We start from the raw sequence: 18389 nt of genomic DNA on the forward strand, positions 1-18389 counted from the left end.
GAGGAAGCAAAAGAGATACTATGGTAGAAAGATGCTGACAAGAGAGTCCTTTGCTAAAAATAACCCTTCCCAAAGGATACCCAAAGCATTAAAGCCCAGTACCTTCCCTCCTAGAGGATGGCTACCCTCCAGGAGACATGGGAAACCATGATGTCCTACATGTGTATACACATTTTCACTAGTGTGCTCAAGCACATGTATTCAATAATTACTTTTTAATTTTACTCTTAGAAGACTGCTATGTAGAAAATATATCTAAAGTGTAGGAATCTGCTGTGGGTCTCTCTAGGACCCTGAGGCCTAATCATGAGCATATGAGTGGAAAAGAAGGCTCTGGAAAGGTCAGAGCAGAAAGGCGTGGTGGCAACCATCCAGCAGGGTCCATTTGCTTCCACCTGCCGAACTCTCCAGCTAATGGGTTTTGTGTTGATGACTTCCTGCCGGGCGTCTCCCTGAGCCTCCTTGCCAATTGCATTATGCCCTGGTGATATGCCTTACGATTTTTAGGAAATTGGTGTCCTGGCTCCGTGATGCCCTCTCTGACTCTGTCACTTATCCCGGTGTGTGAATCTACTACCATAACGAATATTAAAACACATTCCAAAGGGCATTGCGGCTCCTCTCCTGGCACTCCCTCCAGAGCAAGTGTGTGACCTGCAGAATGAAAACAGAAAAACCTCACTACTTCATAATCCTGCTTTTTTTTTTTTTTTTCAGAAAAGAAACGATTCGCTCATTTATTTAACAATATTGATTGAGTAGTTTCCATTATGTCACATTCTACTTTCGCCCTATATTTTATTATTCTGTTATTTATTTTTCTTTTTTAAATTCAACTAGCCAACATACAGTACATTATCAGTGTCAGATGCAGTGTTCAATAATTCATCAGTTATGTATACCACCCAGTGCTCATCACATCACATGCCCTCTTCAATGCCCATCCCCCAATTGCCCCATCCCCGCACCCACCTCCCCCCTACTTCGTTTTTTATATGGTTCTCCATGCACTTTGGCCATTTTGGAAATTCAAATCAGTCTTCAGACTTGCGGCCTATGACTGGCCAGGTACGCAAATAATTTTTAAGTATTTACAAATGTCAGTTTCAAAAGAGGGGCTCTGCAATGTCTACAATAGCCAAACTATGGAAAGAGCCTAGCTGTCCATCAACAGATGAATGGATAAAGAAGATGTGGTTTATATATATAATGGAATACTATGCCTCCATCAAAAGAAATGAAATCTTGCCATTTGCAACAACGTGGTTGGAACTAGAGGGTATTATGCTGAGCGAAATAAATCAGAGAGAGACAAATATCATATGATCTTTCTGACATGAGGAATTTGAGAGGCGGGGCAGGGGGTATGGGGGATAGGGAAGGAAAAAATGAAACAAGATGGGATCAGGAGGGGAACAAACCATAAGAGACTCTTAATCTCACAAAACAAACTGAGGGTTGCTGGGGGGAAGGGGTGTGTGAAGAGGGCGGTGGGGTTATGGACATTGGGGAGGGTATGTGCTATGGTGAGTGCTGTGAAGTGTATAAGCCTGATGACTCACAGACCTGTACCCCCAGGGCAAATAATACATTATATGTTAATAAAAATAATTTTTTATTGATTTGATTTGAAATCAAATTCAATGTGATATGATACATTATCACAATGAAGACAATGAGCAGGCAGGATATCAGTTCAAGCATCATCCTCTGTGATCTCTCCCCGCCCACACTCTTGCCTCCCCCAGGGGTACTGAAGTTCCCTCCCTGGAACCTTGCTGCCACTCTGCTCACATCTGTCATGGCTGTTAGCAATTAACCTGGGCCTCCCTCCTCTAGACTGCAAGATCCCAGACGAGAAAATTGTGTCTTGTGTGTTTTTGCAACCCCAGTTCAATAACCCACATCTAGCAAGTATACACACACACACACACACATAAATATATGTATGTAGATGTATATCTGTGTATATGAAACAGTTCTTTATGTGTTTATGTGTATATAGTATATATACATATATTAATATTCTTACATATTATATGTTAACCTACATAATATATATATAATTGCTTGACCTTCACTACAAGCATTTTTTAAGTTTTTCTTTTTTAATAATCTCTACACCAAATGTGGGGCTCAAACTTACGACTCCAAGATCAAGAGTCTCATGCTCTTCTGCCTGAGCTGGCCAGGTGCCTCTACAAGTACTTTTTAAAAAAAATTAACATATAATGTTTTATTTGTCCTGGGGGCACAGGTCTGTGAATCATCAGGCTACATATTTCACAGCACTCACCATACACATACCCTCCCCAATGTCCATAACCTAGCCACCCCATCCCTCTCTTCCCACCCCCCAGCAACCCTCAGTTCGCTTCATGAGATTAAAAGTCTATTATGGTTTGTCTCCCTCCCAATCCTATCTTGTTTCATTTTTCCCTCCCTACCTACCACGATCCCCTGCCCTGCCTCTCAAATTTCTCATATCAGAGAGATCATATGATAGTTGTCTTTCTTTGATTAACTTATTTCGCTCAGCATAGTACCCTCTAGTTCCATTCGCATCATTGCAAATAACAAGATTTTGGGGGTTTTGATGGCTGCATAGTATTCTATGGTATGTATATACCACATCTTCTTTTCTTTCTTTCTTTCTTTCTTTTTTTTTTTTAGCAGCAGGGAGCCTGCTTCCTTCCTCTCTCTGCCTACCTCTCTGCCTACTTGTGATCTCTGTCTGTCATTTAAAAAAAAAAAAAAAAAAAGATTTCTATTTATTTATTTGCCAGGCAGAGAGGCAGGCAGAGAAAGCAGGGTGGAGGGGAAACAGACTCCCTGCTGAGCAGAGAGCCCGATGCAGGTCTCGATGCCAGGACCCTGAGATCATGACCTGAGCTGAAAGCAGAGGCTTAACTCACTGAGCCACCTAGGTGCCCCTAGACCACATCTTCTTTATCCGTTCATCTGTTGGTGGACATCTAGGTTCTTTCCATAGTTTGGCTATTGTGGACATTGCTGCTGTAAACATTTAGGTGCACGTGCCCCTTCAGATCCCTACATTTATATATTTAGGGTAGATATCCAGTAGTGTGATTGATGGGTCAAAGTGTAGCTCTATTTACAACTTCTTTGAAGGAACCTCCATACATGTTTTCCCGAATGGCTGCACCATTCCCACCAACAGTGCAGTGTAGGAGGGTTGCCCTTTCTCCACATCCTCGCCATCCTCTGTTGTTTCCTGACTTGTTAATTTTAACCATTCTGAGAGGTGTGAGGTGGTATCTCACTGTGGTTTTGATTTGTATTGCTCTGATGCCAAGTGATGTTAAGCACTTTTTCATGTATCTGTTGACCATCTGGATGTCTTCTTTGCGGAAATGTCTGTTCTTGTCTTCTGCCCATTTCTTGATTGGATTATTTGTTCTTTGGGTGTTGAGTTCGATAAGTTCTTTATAGATTTTGGATACTAGTCCTTTATCTGATACATCATTTGTGAATATTTTCTCCCATCCTGTCAATTGTCTTTTGGTTTTGTTGACTGTTTCCTTCACTGTGCAAACGCTTTTGATATTGATGAAGTCCCGACAGTACATTTTTGCCCTTGCTTCCCTTGCTTTGGGTGATGTTCCTAGGAAGAAATTGCTGTGGCCGAGGTCGAAGAGGTTGCTGCCTGTGTTCTCCTCAAGGATTTTAATGGATTCCTTTCTCACCTTGAGGTCTTTCATCCATTTTGAGTCTATTTTTGGGTGTGGTGTAAGGAAATGGTCCAGTTTCATTCTTCCTTGAGTGGCTGTCTAATTTTCCCAACACCATTTGTTGAAGAGACTGTCTTTTTTCCATTGGACATTCTTTCTTGCTTTGTCAAAGATTAGTTGACCATAGAGTTGAGGGTCTATTTCTGGGCTCTATTCTGTTCCATTGATCTGTGTCTGTTTTTGTGCCAGTGCCATACTGTCTTGATGATTCTAGCTTTGTGATAGAGCTTGAAGTCTGGAATTGTGATGCCACCAACTTTGGGTTTTCTTTTTTTTCAACATTCCTCTGCTATTTGGGGTCTTTTCTGGTTCCATATAAATTTTGGGATTATTTGTTCCATTTCTTTGAAAAAAAAAAAGATGTTATTTTGATAGGGATTGCATTAAATGTGTAGATTGCTCTAACTAGCATAGACATTTTCACAATATTTGTTCTTCCAATCCATGAGCGTGGAATGTTTTTCCATTTCTTTGTGTCTTCCTCAATTTCTTTCATGAGTACTTTGTAGTTTTCTGAGTATAGGCTCTTTGCCTCTTTGGTTAGGTTTATTCCTAGTTATCTTATGGTTTTGGGTGCAATTGTAAATGGGATTGACTCCTTAATTTCTCTTTCTTCTGTCTTGCTGTTGGTGTGTACAAGTGCAACTGATTTCTATGCATTGATTTTTATATCCTGACACTTTACTGAATTCCTGTATGAGTTGTAGCAGTTTTGGAGTGGAGTCTTTTGGATTTTCCACATAAAGTATCATATCATTTGCAAAGAGTAAAAGTTTGACTTCTTTGCCAATTCAGATGCCTTTTATTTCTTTTTGTTGTCTAATTGCTGAGGCTAGGACTTCTAGTACTATGTTGAATAGCAGTGGTGATAACGGACATCCCAGCCGTGTTCCTGACCTTAGGGGAAAAGCTCTCAGTTTTTCCCATTGCGAATGGTATTCACTGTGGGTTTTTCATAGATGGCTCTGATTATATTGAGATATATACCTTCTATCCCTCTACTGTGAAGAATTTTGATCAAGAAAGGATGCCGTACTTTGTTAAATTCTTTTTCAGCATCTATTGAGAGTGTCATATGGTTCTTGTTTTTTCTTTTATTAATCTATCATATCACATTGATTGATTTGCAGATATTGAACCAACCTTGCAGCCCAGGAATAAATTCCATGTGGTCATGGTGAATAATCCTTTTAATGTACTGTTGGAGCCTATTGGCTAGTATTTTGGTGAGAATTTTTGCATCCGTGTTCATCAAGGATGTTGGTCTATAATTCCCCTTTTTGATGGGGTCTTTGTCTGGTTTGGGGATCAAGGTAAGGCTGGCCTCATAAAATGAGTTTGAAAGTTTTTCTTCCATTTCTATTTTTTGTAACAGTTTCAGGAGAATGAGTATTAATTCTTTAAGTGTTTGGTAGAATTCCCCTGGGAAGCCGTCTGGAGCTGAGCTGTTGTTGGGAGATTTGGGATGACTGCTTCAATCTTCTTACTGGTTGTGGATCTGTTCAGGTTTCCTATTTCTTCCTGGTTCAGTTTTGGTAATTTATATGTTTCTAGGAATGCATCCATTTCTTCCAGATTGTCAAATTTGCTGCCGTATAGTTGCTCATAATATGTTCCTATAATTGTTTGTATTTCTTTGGTGTTGGTTGTGATCTCTCCTCTTTTTTTCCACCCTCATTTTACAGATAAGGAAGGAAAGTTTAAATAAATTACCTGAGGGCACATAATTCATCAATGAGGGGCTCATATTTGAATTCAGAGTTGACAGCACCAGTGTTTTTACCCACGAGGCTAGAAGGGCTACAGCCAAATTTATTTAGCTTCTGCTGTTTGCACCTGTGTAACATTCACATTTGCTGTTCCATTTACCCTCACAAAGGATCCCAATGAAGTGTGCATCTCATGTTAAAATTTTAAAAACTGAGGCCCCGGGGGCGTATGTCACTCACCCAAAGGCACCCAGTTAATAGGCAGTAAATCCGGCATTCCACCCCGCCTTTCCCCCCACACCACCAAAGCCCCTCAGTCCCCGCAGAGCTGGCAACAGCCCCTCGTAAACGTGATTAACGGGAAAACAAGATGACAGTTACGCTGACCCATTTCTTTTTTCAGGTTCAGTCATTTTTAGCATCCCTTGATGGAGAGAAGCTGGAACTCTTAAAAAACGACCTGATTTCCATTAAAGACATCTTTGCAGCCAAAGAATTAGAAAGTGAAGAGAGTCAAGAAGAACAAGGTAAAGGAAAATCATCGGTTAAACTGCCAAACAGGCAGTTCATAAAGACAGCCCTTTGAACAGGGCGTGCTTTCATTCAAGAGCTCCTCCTCCTCGCTTCCAAAGCGCTCTGTGCACCTGCTCTGTGACCGGAGCTGGCGGCGGGGCTCTGTGGTCCCCTCATTCTCTGGGTGAGCACTCCTGTGGGAGGTGCCTTCATTGCCCTGGTGGGGGCACAGCTCCTGGCACCCTGCAGGTGCGCAGGAAACATGGGTGCACAGAGCAGCGGAGAACAGGGCACGCTGAGCATGGCCCTGTGACTGGAGTTTATGCCCTGATATCCAATTGTTTATCTGCATGCGGTGGGCAGGTCTCTCCATGGATTTCTTTGCCTACTTTTCTTATTATTTTTAATACCTATGCTTGGGAATTAAGGTGTATTTGTAAGTGGCCTGCCCTCTGTCTCCAGGCACCTAGTGACAGGACCCCCAAGGAGACGAGGACCTGTTTTATGCCAAACAAGTTTTCCTTGAGAGGGGGGATACCTGACTCCCTCTGCCTCCCCCAGCCCCCAACATTGGTGCCCTGGCTCTCAAATAAACAAATAAAAATCTTAAAGAAAAAAATATAGAAGGTGGGGCGCCTGGGTGGCTCAGTGGGTTAAGCCTCTGCCTTCGGCTCAGGTCATGGTCTCAGGTCCTGGGATCAAGCCTCACATCAGGCTTTCTGCTCAGCATGAGCCTGCTTTCCCCTCTCTCTCTACCTGCCTCTCTGCCTACTTGTGATCTCTGTCTGTCAAATAAATAAATAAAATCTTAAAAAATACATATATAGAAGGTAATTAAAAAAAAAAAAAGAATTGTTTTAGGTTGCCGGTTTAGGAGCAGAATATAGCAAAACATTTGCCGTTGTACATGGAGACTGATTTCTTACTGATGTCATCATCACCTAGCCGTGCAGCCACTGTTGTTGGGGTTATGCTGACACACAAGGCCACCATGGGACACACAAGACTGCCTTCTCCCAACTCCAAGGTCCATTTGAAACATGTGCATGCTCACTGGCCATATGGCCTGCAACAAGTTATGTAACTTTTCTGAAACTCATTATCTGCACCTGTGAAATGGAGAAATGGATACATATTCCCCAGGGCTATTGTGAGGCTCGAATTAGATAATGTATGTAAAGATGTATTTTACAGAGCTTGGCCCACAGAACAGCTCAAAAATGTTCACCAGTGTTGTTTTTTAAAGTGCTAAAACAATGCTGGGAAAACAGTAAAGGTACGCTAAACTGTAGCTTTTCTTTATAATCATACTTTCATCACCCAAACGCAGAGGAGTGATAGCGCACGTTCATCCCCATCGATTAGCTGGAAGTGTTTTCTCCCCAAGTGTGTTGCACACCTTTATTTATTTTTTTAAAGATTTTATTTATTTATTTGTCAGAGAGAGAGAGCACAAATAGGCAGAGTGGCAGGCAGAGGCAGAGAGAGAAGCAGGCTCCCCGATGAGCAAGAAGCCAGATGTGGGACTCAATCCCAGGAGCCTGGGATCATGACCTGAGCTGAAGGAAGCAGTTTAACTAACTGAGCCACTCAGGCATCCCTTTAATCAAAGCTCAAACACAAGGACTGAGGGCTTCAGCCTCAATGGTCAGGGCAAAATTATTCTAAGCATTTGCAAACTGTTATTTAAATACTATCTCCCACTTTAGTCTCCTACTGACCTTATGTGCCTTCCGTCTAATGAGATTTATCCTCATGGCATCAAAATAGAAGGCTCAATTACACTGAAGAATAGAAAGAGGCCACTGGCCAAGAGTATTGGAGAGTAATGTTTTTGAGCATTTGTGTGTTTCTGCAAGAGCCGCAAAGCAGGACAGCCTTGCCTTTGTTTTAATAATCTGAAACTAAGACACTGGCTGTCAGAGTTCATAAAGGTAATATTATGGGCCCAAGATGAACCAAGAGATAGGCCTGTTTTCCAGAGTAACGATCACCCAAAAAGATCCAGGTTATTTCTCTTTGGTTGCATGATGCCAGAGGTAGACCTGGATCCTATAGGGCGTGTCATTCAGAAAGGATAAAAAGAAGATTCCAGATTTCTCCTAACCTCAAAGTGATAGTGTTGCGGGTGCAAGTTAAAGCAGTACACATCCCCAGCTAGCACAATTTCTTAGAGAAGATCCTTGATTCAATACTATTAGATGGAAAATGTTACTATATGCAATGTGTTCCAGTCTTAATATGAGCTTCAGTAAATTGGGATTTTTTTTTCCCCTATGACCCCCCCCCAAAAAAAATATATATATATGATGAAGTCCTGAACACAATGCTTAGGAAATGGTTGATTTATCTCTCCATAAGTAAACCCTATTATCTCCCATAATATATCCATTTTCCCACAGGACATCTCCAGATTATCAAAACACTATTAATTTTAATTAACTTAATTTAATAAATAAATGTCAGACACGTAAAGGATCACCAGGAGAAAAGAATAGCAGGGGTGTCATTAAATCAGTCCAATTATGATGGAGCGTGACAGCTCCATCCAGGGGGAGGGATTATCTGAATGCCATAGAGAGGATGTCACCAGCAGGGGTGAGCGGAGAAACCAGGAGGAAAACTCTGGGAGAAACCAAAGCATTCCATGCACTTTTTTTTTCCCCTTGTAAGCATTTACATTCCTAAAGCCTCTTAACACCTAAATAATTCATTTGCAAGTCTTGGAAAAATGTATCCAACTGTCATTTTTAGATAAACTCAACCTTGGGCTCCTCTGTGTTTGATGGTGTTAGCTAATGATTTGCATGTTTGTCTTTCCAGCAGCGTGTAATTTTATCACACTGCCATGGGTCTCTAATTTGGTTTACCACTATCGTGAAGAGGTATTTTAAAAGGCTATTTTCTATTTTTATTGCCTTGGTGAAGATCTGGACCATATGTATGAACCAAGTGCTATAGTAATAGGTGTTCTTTGTGGCAATGTTATTTATCGCTGTTTTTACCCACTTCCATTTTTCTATGTAATTTTTTCCCCCTAAAATATGTGCTAAAAGTTATCAGTGTCCTTTTCTGTTTTCTAGAACAAAAAGCATTTAAAAGCTGGAGTGACACAAACTACTTGCATCCGAGTTTAGTGTTGATGATTCCCAGATATTTTTAATCTCCCTGTGTTTATATCTTTGTCGCCCATAAAAATATAGTTAGATAAAACTTTAGTGTTTACAAAACACTTTCACATTTGCTGTATTATTTGATCTCTTACAGCAATGCTACAGCTGAGATAGGTGGGTTTTATTTTATTATGCATTTTAAAGATTTTATTTATTTGAGAGAGCACAAGCAGTGGGGAAGGGTAGAGGGAGTGGGAGAAGCAGGCTCCCTACTGAGCAGGGAGCCTGACGAGGGGCTCAATCCCAGGACCCTGAGATCACCACCCAAGAGGGAAGCAGAGGCTTAACCAACTGAACCACTGAGGCGCCCCAATAGGTGGGTTTTATTATCCTAAATTTACAGGAGGACATAGAAGCTAAGAACCATGACTAGCCCCAGGCCACAGATTCTCTGAACGCAGGAACTGGGGTAAAAACCCACAACTGCCACAATTAAGTCCGGGGCTCTTTCTGCCCTGCAGTATTACCTCCTACAGAATGAGAAAGACCAGGTAATTTGGAACAAGACCTTAGTCAATGCCACCCAGGTGTGTCCCTGCCCGCTCTTACTTTGTCTTCTTAGAGAGGATGAGACCAAAACCTCTGCCCAGCAGAGAGAGGATCTCAGCTTTGTTTCTCTCTCTGACTCTAGCCCTCTATCTCTCCTTTTGTGCAAGTAGTTAATGTCTTCTCATTCTTGAAGACTAGGTTCGTGTATCACCTCCTCCAGGAAGCCTTCTTAACAACCCCTCTGAGGATAAGATTCAGTGCACTCAGCACACTTACCTCTTTGGGTTATAATGACTGGCTAGTGTCAGCTTCATCCTGAACAAAGACACCCATCTCTCTCTCTCTCTCTCTCTCTCTGTCTCCATCCCCCACAAGGTACACACCTCCCCGCCCCTGCTGCGGCCACCCTGGCTTTCTTGCTGTCCCTGAGCAAGCCCGGCACACTCCCTCTGGGACTTAGAGTTGGCTGGACAGCTCTGCCCGCTCCCCATCTGGTGTTGCTCACCCCCTCCCTTCAGTTCATTACTCAAATGGCATCTTGTCAGTTCCCCTCTCGTTTCCCGACCGACCCCCAGCCATCCCTGTTCCTCTGCCTCGGTTTATACTTCTCCATAAAACTTACCATCTGACATATATGTTTTATTTCTCTATTCTGTTTATTAATGTGTCTATCCCCCGAGAATATGCGGATTCTAGATGATGTGATGAAGCCCAGTGTTGTGAACAAAGACCTGCAGGTTACCCCCGACTATCTCCACAAGCTGCTAATTAGCCATTTTGTCTGTAAAGCAGAAAAGAGCACATACACCCAAGTGCTAGATACAGGTTTTCTCACATGGCTTAGCTGTCCCTGAAGCTACTGCCTTCACCCACTGACATAAGCCAGAGTATTTTCAGATGATGTAATCAGGGCCGATGAAGGATGCTTTTATCTCCCCGCCACATACAAAGTGGTGATGAACCCACCATGCAATCAATTCTTCAGCACTTGGATACTTTAAAAATGGTTTCAACCCGCAGATACAAATGAGAAAAAGAAATAGGATTGTAATTTTTAAAAATCTCTCTTTATTGCCCACCAATGATATCCATTTATTTTTGTCTGAGGCTGTAGTATGCATACCGTGTTCTGTGTGCTCTCTATATTATTCTATATGATACAATTTATCATATTTACATATTTACAATTTATCAACAAATTATTTAACAAATACTTATTTAATAAATACTTAGAATGAATAAATAACACTTGTTAAATAAATACCAAGTATTTATTAAACACTTATGTTCCAGGCACTGTGTTACACACTCCGAATTCAGGAATGAGCAGAAGCAAATACCATGTCTGTCCTTAGGCAGCTTCCATCTGGAGGGAAGCATAGTAAGAAGTAGTATAGGGCCAACAGGTATCCCCAGAAACCTTGGGACATTTCTCCAGAGATGCGGTGTCATTACTTCTGATAGCATATGGTTTGTGGAGATGAGTTCGGCTAGCTAAGCACTGTGGCTCTGTGGCCATAAAAGGGTGTCCTGGGTATTACTAGGGTTGCAGTACTAAGCACAGCAATTCTCCAGGTCATAAATATGTTGTTGTCTGGGTCTTCTAGACCTGAGCTACGTCATTCATTTGTTGGTTCAGTCATTCGTTCAGCAGATAGCTACTGATTATGTACAGCTGTGATCAAGAGTCCCGTGTGCTATGGATTGAGCCAGCCAGGTGCCCCATATCACAGGGGTTTTTGTTTATTATTTATTTATTTATTGGTAAAGATTTTATTAAATTTTTTTTTATAGATTTTATTTATTTATTTGACAGAGAGAGATCACAGTAGACAGAGAGGCAGGCAGAGAGAGAGAGGGAAGCAGGCTCCCTGCTGAGCAGAGAGCCCGATGCGGGACTCGATCCCAGGACCCTGAGATCATGACCTGAGCCGAAGGCAGCGGCTTAACCCACTGAGCCACCCAGGCGCCCTTTTTTTTTTTTTTTAATTTTTTTTTTTTAATAGAGTTAAAGATTTTATTTATTTATTTGACAGAGAGAGACCCTGTGAGAGAGGGAACACAAGCAGGGGGAGAGGGAGAGGGAAGCAGGCTTCCCATGGAGCCAGGAGCCCCATGTAGGACTCGATCCCAGGACCCTGGAATCATGACCTGAGTCGAAGGCAGACGCTTAACAACTGAGCCACCCAGGTGCCCACATCACAGGGTTTTTTAAAAAGCTTCTGCTCTGTGGATAATTGTCTTACTTGCATTTATCTGTTTCAGGAAGTGTATATGCTGTCCATCGAAAGTCTGGCAGAAGTAACAGCACGCTGTATCGAGCAGCTTCATAAAGTAGCAGAATTAATTCTTCATGGGCAAGAAGAGGAAAAACCAGCTCAGGACCAAGCAAGAGTTCTGATAAAGTAAATGTTACTTTAATTCTTATGTTTCCAATATTATATATGTGTGCCATTCACACACATGCCCCCTAGGCTGCTAAAGTTTTAAATTATAAGTCAACTAATTCCATTGTTCTGTGGTCATCTTAAGAAATAGACTCTCTTAGGATTCACAGGATTCTTAGCTGAATCATGTTAGCAAGAATAATAATTAGGAATTATTTATGAAGAGACTTAAGGAAAGACACACAAAAGCATTCAAGGATAAGTGTTTATTTTCACAGAACGAAGTCTTAGAAGTACAGACTTTTAAGAGTAATTGCATTTTTAACACACCACAAGAATAGAGAAAGAACATCTTTTCGTGCAACTTCTCAGCCAGCTTTGCAAAGATATTCAAACACACCCCTGCTGTTCCTAGGGACTGACACCAGCTCTGTGCACTCTGAATGCTGGCAAAGATGGTTGGTGATGTAAGCCAGTTCCCTGTGGATGGCATGTGTGTGCATATGTGCCGTCATATGTTAGATTCTTCAACAAATAGTAGCCACTATGATTAGTTGATCTAGTGAAATAAAAATGTGTATCAATGTGGCTTTACATACATGAAAATAGTCAGTATGGAGCTTCTATGAAAACAGTTGGTATGGAGCTAGAAAACAAGCCATTAACTTTATGCACGTGGCTTTATGCATGGTATAGAAAATTAGCACAAATCCAAACACCTTCTCATTACTACACAGACACAGGAATTAAAATAGAGCCTTCTAAAAATATATGGATACACACACACACACACACACACAGGCTTCGCAACACCCCCATTCACTTTGCTAGCTGACTCGTCTTTGCTTATGACTGCACTTGGCATCGTAGATTGGGGAGCAAATGTTTCGTCAAAGAACTTTCCAGAAGGGGCTCCTGGGTGGATCAGTGGGTTAAAGCCTCCGTCTTCTGCTCAGGTCATGGTCCCAGGGTCCTGGGATCGAGACCCACATCGGGCTCTCTGCTCAGCGGGGAGCCTGCTTCCTCCTCTCTCTCTCTCTGCCTGCCTCCCTGCCTACTTGTGACCTGTCTGTTAAATAAATAGATAAAGTCTTTAAAAAAAAAAGAACCTTCCAGAAAGTCAGTATTGCATCTCTGTGCTGCTGGTAGATTGCTCCTCACTTGTAACTTTGTGTCATTGAGTCTAGATGTTCTTACCTAAACATGTGAAAATGAAAGATATTAGAAGAACTACACAATCCTGCACTTAATAGACTTAGAAAAAATATGTACTTACCTTAGTATATAGAAGGAAGAGGAAAGGGAAAATTAGGAGATGTTTCAAATAGAGAGGAAAACCTCTAAGTGCTCTTTATATGTGTGTGGTACTTGTTTGTAAAGGGAGAGTGTTCAGAAGTCCCCACATGTGTATAGTTGGACCTTACTCTTAGCACCTCTGATTTCCAGTCCAGATTATCCCAACCTTGCCAAGCTGTGCCAAGCAAAAGCTAACAAGACCTCACATTTGTCTGTATGAGACGTGCCTTTCCACCCATCTGCCCAAGAACATAGACAAAATGGCTCTGGGCTATCCCTGGACCTTACTCCTGAACCTTTCTGCAGATAAGTGTTGGATGGATGGATGATGGATGGATGGACGGATGGACGGATGGATGAGATGGTGGACAGATAGAGTTCAACAAACCAAAAAACATGACTTAGAACCCCTATTTATGGAAAAAAAAAGCTTAGCTCTACCGATTTCACTAGATCTTTTAAAATATAAGATTCTTGACTTGGAGTTACTGTTTTTCTAATAGCATTTTAACCACTATTCATAAAAGTCATCTATATGAATTATAAAAGAAAACAAATATTCACATCATTACGTTAACTGGGTTGTTTTCGGTTTTTGTCATCAAAGCAATATTTGCTAAATATTGCACCTGTCTTGCTTTATTTTCTTGGGGAAAATCCTTACAAGTCAAATGGCTAGAATGAACTTGGGAGTTTTGATATAAGTCTTAAGAACAGATTTTATAGGATCTTTATTATAAGGCATCTAATAAAAAATGTAATCAAGAAATCAACAGACATTTGAATTTGAATCCCAGCTCTGTCCCAGCATGTCCTACGCAAGTTATTTAAGCTTCTTAGGGTGCCTGGCTAACTCAGTCCTTACAGCATGCGACTGGATCTCAGGGTCATGAGTTCAAGCCCCAAGTTGGGCGCAGGACCTATTTAAAAAAAAAAAAAAGTTGCTTAGCTTTCTTAAGCGCCAGTTTTATCATCTATAAAATGGGGATATTAATGTAATCCATAAGGTCACTGTGAGGATTAAATATGATTACTCATATTAAAGTACTTAATGGGGCTCCTGGGTGGCTCAGTCAGTTAAACATCTGCCTTCAGCTCAAGTCATGATCCCAGGATCCTGGGATTGAGCCCCATGTCCAGCTCCCTGCTCAGTGGAGAGCCTCCTTCCCCCCCACCTCTGTCAAATAAATCAATAAAATCTTAAAAAAAAAAAAAAGTACTTGACATAGTACCTCAGTGAATGCTCATTATTATTTCAAAATGACCAGAAAGCGAGAGAAAATTCACTTGGCAAGAGGCTTACACTGCTAAACATATGGCACTCAAGCCTTAAATTTTCCTGCACATGCTTTTGATTCTAAAAAGAGGTAGGGTGAATTAGGCAATTATTCGTTAACTACACATGCTGAGGAAACCAGGATTCGATTCAAGGGTAATCGTGAGTCATGGAAATTGTTGGAGAACACATTTCCACAAAACACCTTCAAATTTGTGTGTGTTCTTTTAAATGGAATATGGTATCAATACCAGCCATTGTCTTGAGGGTTAAATTATTTTATCTGATGGAAAGTCCCCCAAAACCACTTTTTTTTTCCTTTCAGATTAACTACTGCAATGTGTAAAGAAGTGGCCTCCTTATCAAAGAAGTTTATGAATTTTTTAACCACTGTTGGGGTGAGTTTCTAATACTGATTCTTTCTCCCACCCTTTATGGAAGCTGGGTCTGTGAGGAAGTGTGAGGAGACGTGCAGGAGGCCTTCTCTGATAGCTCCGTATACAGACGCTGCGCCATGATGTCTCCCAAAACCAGGCCAGAAGCACCTTCTGTCAGGACAGGTGGCCTAGGACTCTCACCTGACTGGGTTCTAGTTCTGACCCTGCCATCTCCAACTTACAAGATATTAGGTGGGTTTTGAAATATCCGTGGGCCTCATTTTCTTTATTTGTTTAAAAAGAAGTCAGGGGTGCCTGTGCGGCTCTGTCAGTTAAGCGTCTACCTTTGGCTCAGGTCATGACCCTGAGGTCCTGGGATCCAGTCCCGAGTTGGGCTCCTGGCTCAGCAGAGAGTCAGCTTCTCTGTCTCCCTCTGCTCCTCCCCACTGCCCAGCTGGTGCTCTCTCTCAAATAAATAAACAAATAGAAGCCGAATGAAGGTTCCTTTCATTAATTAATATCTGTGATCTATAATTCAAGAATCTCTACTAGCATAATTTTGAATATTTGCATTCACTGTTGCCCTCAGAACCTGGCGTATGGACGCCACCCAAGGTGAGAGGCTTCTTGACTTTATTATTACACTTCAAGTGGAACCAAAAGAAAAGACTTAGCCATGCGAGTAGTGTTTCTGTTGCACAGGGAACAACTTTGAAAAGGCTCATTGTAACCTGTGACATCTGCAATGACCCTGTCTCCCAGGAAGGGCCCGTTGCGATGTCCTGGAGGGCAGGACCGCACTGTAGCTCTCTGAGAGGACTCAGCTCAGCCTTTAACAGGAAGGAACAGAAACAAGCTCTATATAATCGACCCAGGAAAGGGACTTTATTAAAGGCAGTGGAGGAAAGTGAGCCTCTAGGGGGACTCAGTGGCAGAATACATATTCCCTCTCCAAAGTCTCGCCATTCATGTGACTCAGTTGTAGCATTTCCCAGACCCCGTGTCTTTCCATTCGTATTCAGGCTTCCTGGCTGAGAAGGCTGTAGGACTCAGCAGTGTGGGTCCCATGTCCTCTTGGTATCGCCTGTAGTGACTGGGGGCAGGATGTTATCATGCAGACCGAGCTGGCTGTTGGGGTTCACTTCCCCACTCCACCCCCGCCAAGGCCAAGGACAGTCCTCAAAAGAAGTGGAAATGACTATAGACCTGTCAGCAGAGAAGCGACTCAATTAATTAGGGCTGAATCATCTACTACCTATTCGCTCTGTCATCAAAGAATCTGGTTTGCTTCTCCTATTTCGTAAAACTTGAGCTTTCATACTTGTAGGATTTGGGGGCTTCCGCAGTGAGAGCTTTACTGTATGTAGGCAGAGTGACGGGCAGAAGAGAGAAGTTCATGGATATGATAGGCATGATCAAACACATTCATGTGCTCAGTGTTGTCTGAGTAACTGGCCCCTGTGGGCTGTGGGGTGAGACTGCCAAGTTTAACAGAAACGTGTGAGGTCTTAATCAGGACGAGACGGCCTCAGCCACCCGGCTTCCCAAGGCTCTCTGTACCCTCTGCTCACTCTTTCCCCAGTTCTGGAGGTGGGAAACTGGGGCCGGAAGGGGTGGCTAATGCCCCCAGCCCTCTCAACTGATCGCTCACATCCCAGGTGGCCGCCCATCAGACAGGTGGCCAACTGTTGGTTTCTCTTTGGCCATCTAGCAGTGATGTGTGTGTGTGTGTGTGTGTGTGTGTGTGTGTGTGTAGAGAGAGAGAGAGAGAGAGAGAGGGATGGTTTCTATGACTCGTGGTGGACATCCTTTTATTTACAGTCGTGGGTAGTGCTCAGATGTTGCTTCTCATTTCTTTTGACCTGTTGTCTTCCAATGCAGTGCACATCACCCAAAGAACTTGTTAAAACGCAAGTTCTGAGCCCTCACCCTGGGGATGAGGACTGAGATTCTGCATAGTACATTCTGAGTAACAAGGTTCTAGCAACTGGTTGTGCACTTGCCCTTACACCCGTGTACACACGTATATTGTACATGTGTACTGGTGTTTGTGCTCACAAAATCCAGAAGACGCGGGTTACCACTTTGGAGAAAGAAAAGGCTAGAGCTAAACAGGGTTTACTGAAATGCCGTCCCGTCACTGCAACACCCCCGATCTTGTGCTGGGATGAATCACGGACATCGGGTTTCTGTTCTCTGAAACAGCCATTATTCATAACTTGAAGTTAATGAGTGTGTATCGCTCTCCAGACTCCATTTAAATGGCTTGCACATCCCATTGATTCTGAAAACCAATGTCATTTTATTGCCCTCGTTTTGATTATATTTTAAAGGTTTATTGATAATCAAATAAACATGAAAGCAGATACCATAATGGATTTTCTGGTTAGTTACTGAAATGACTGGGTTTTTAAAGAGTGTTTCCCCAAGACTCCATTGTGTTTTCCCCAGTAAGATATTACTTTGCCCTCAGTAGAGCAGTGTTGATGGAAATTTGCTGCTCTGGAAAGATATATTTAATCTATATGCTTTTGTTTACCATAAAATCTCCTGGGTACAGTAAGGAAAACCAGCCTATTAAACTTGCCCTCTCTCTTTCCAGTCTCTTGAATTATTTATTGTCTAAGAGTAGAGTGAACACTTATAGAAGACTGTTGATTGATAGACTAATAGTGAAAATAATAATAATGATAGTAACTCTAGCTCTCACTTTTTGGACACCTACTTAACATCAGGCTTTTCATATACTCATGGTTTGCAAATTGGAATCTGCAGATCTGTCTGGAAGTGATATTGATGAATGGTTAATTTCAGGGCGCCTGGGTGGCTCATTCAGTGAGGTGGCAGACTCTTGATTTCAGGTCAGATCATGATCTCAGGTCCTGGGATGCAACCCCATGAGCGCACTCCTCTCTGCGCTCAACAGGGAGTCAGCTTGAGGGTTTTCTGTCTTCTGCTCCCTCTGCCCCTCCCTGCTGCTGGTGCACAAGAGAGAGCATGCTCTCTCGCTTTCCCTCTCTCTCTAAAATAAATAAATAAATCTTTTTATTAAAAAAGAAGAAGAAGAATTAATGGGCTCCTGGGTGGCTCAGTCATTAAGTGGCTGCCTTTGGCTCAGGTCATGATCCCAGGGTCCTGGGATCAAGACCCACATCGGGCTCCCTACTCAGTGGGAAGCCTGCTTCCCCCTCTCCCACTCCCCCTGCTCGTGTTCCCTCTCTCATTGTGTCTCTCTCTGTCAAGTAAATACATAAAATCTTTAAAAAGAAAAAAAAATTAAGAAAAAGGTCATTAAAAAAAAGAATATGTTATTTTTGCTGCTAATCTGGAAAATATACCCTATAACAAAATACCCATCTTTGCATTTAAAACAAGAAAGAAAATAAGGCTACGGACTGGGGCTGGGACTAGATGGGT

At 42.2% G+C, this 18389-nt stretch overlaps 1 protein-coding gene across 1 annotated transcript in view; it reads left to right on the forward strand.

Moving 5' to 3' along the window:
* Window positions 1-18389, forward strand: part of FAM114A1 (family with sequence similarity 114 member A1) — a 70636-nt gene that overhangs the window by 46110 nt on the left and 6137 nt on the right. Inside the window, exons 10-12 of the mRNA XM_045069298.1 lie at window positions 5865-6038; window positions 11902-12041; window positions 14921-14993. Coding sequence (XP_044925233.1) covers window positions 5865-6038; window positions 11902-12041; window positions 14921-14993 — 387 coding nt within the window. The remainder of the gene's footprint in view (window positions 1-5864; window positions 6039-11901; window positions 12042-14920; window positions 14994-18389) is intronic.

Source organism: Mustela putorius, unplaced genomic scaffold (assembly GCF_011764305.1).
Source record: "Mustela putorius furo isolate JIRA1106 unplaced genomic scaffold, ASM1176430v1.1 tig00000083_pilon_pilon_pilon, whole genome shotgun sequence".
NCBI lineage: Eukaryota > Metazoa > Chordata > Mammalia > Carnivora > Mustelidae > Mustela > Mustela putorius.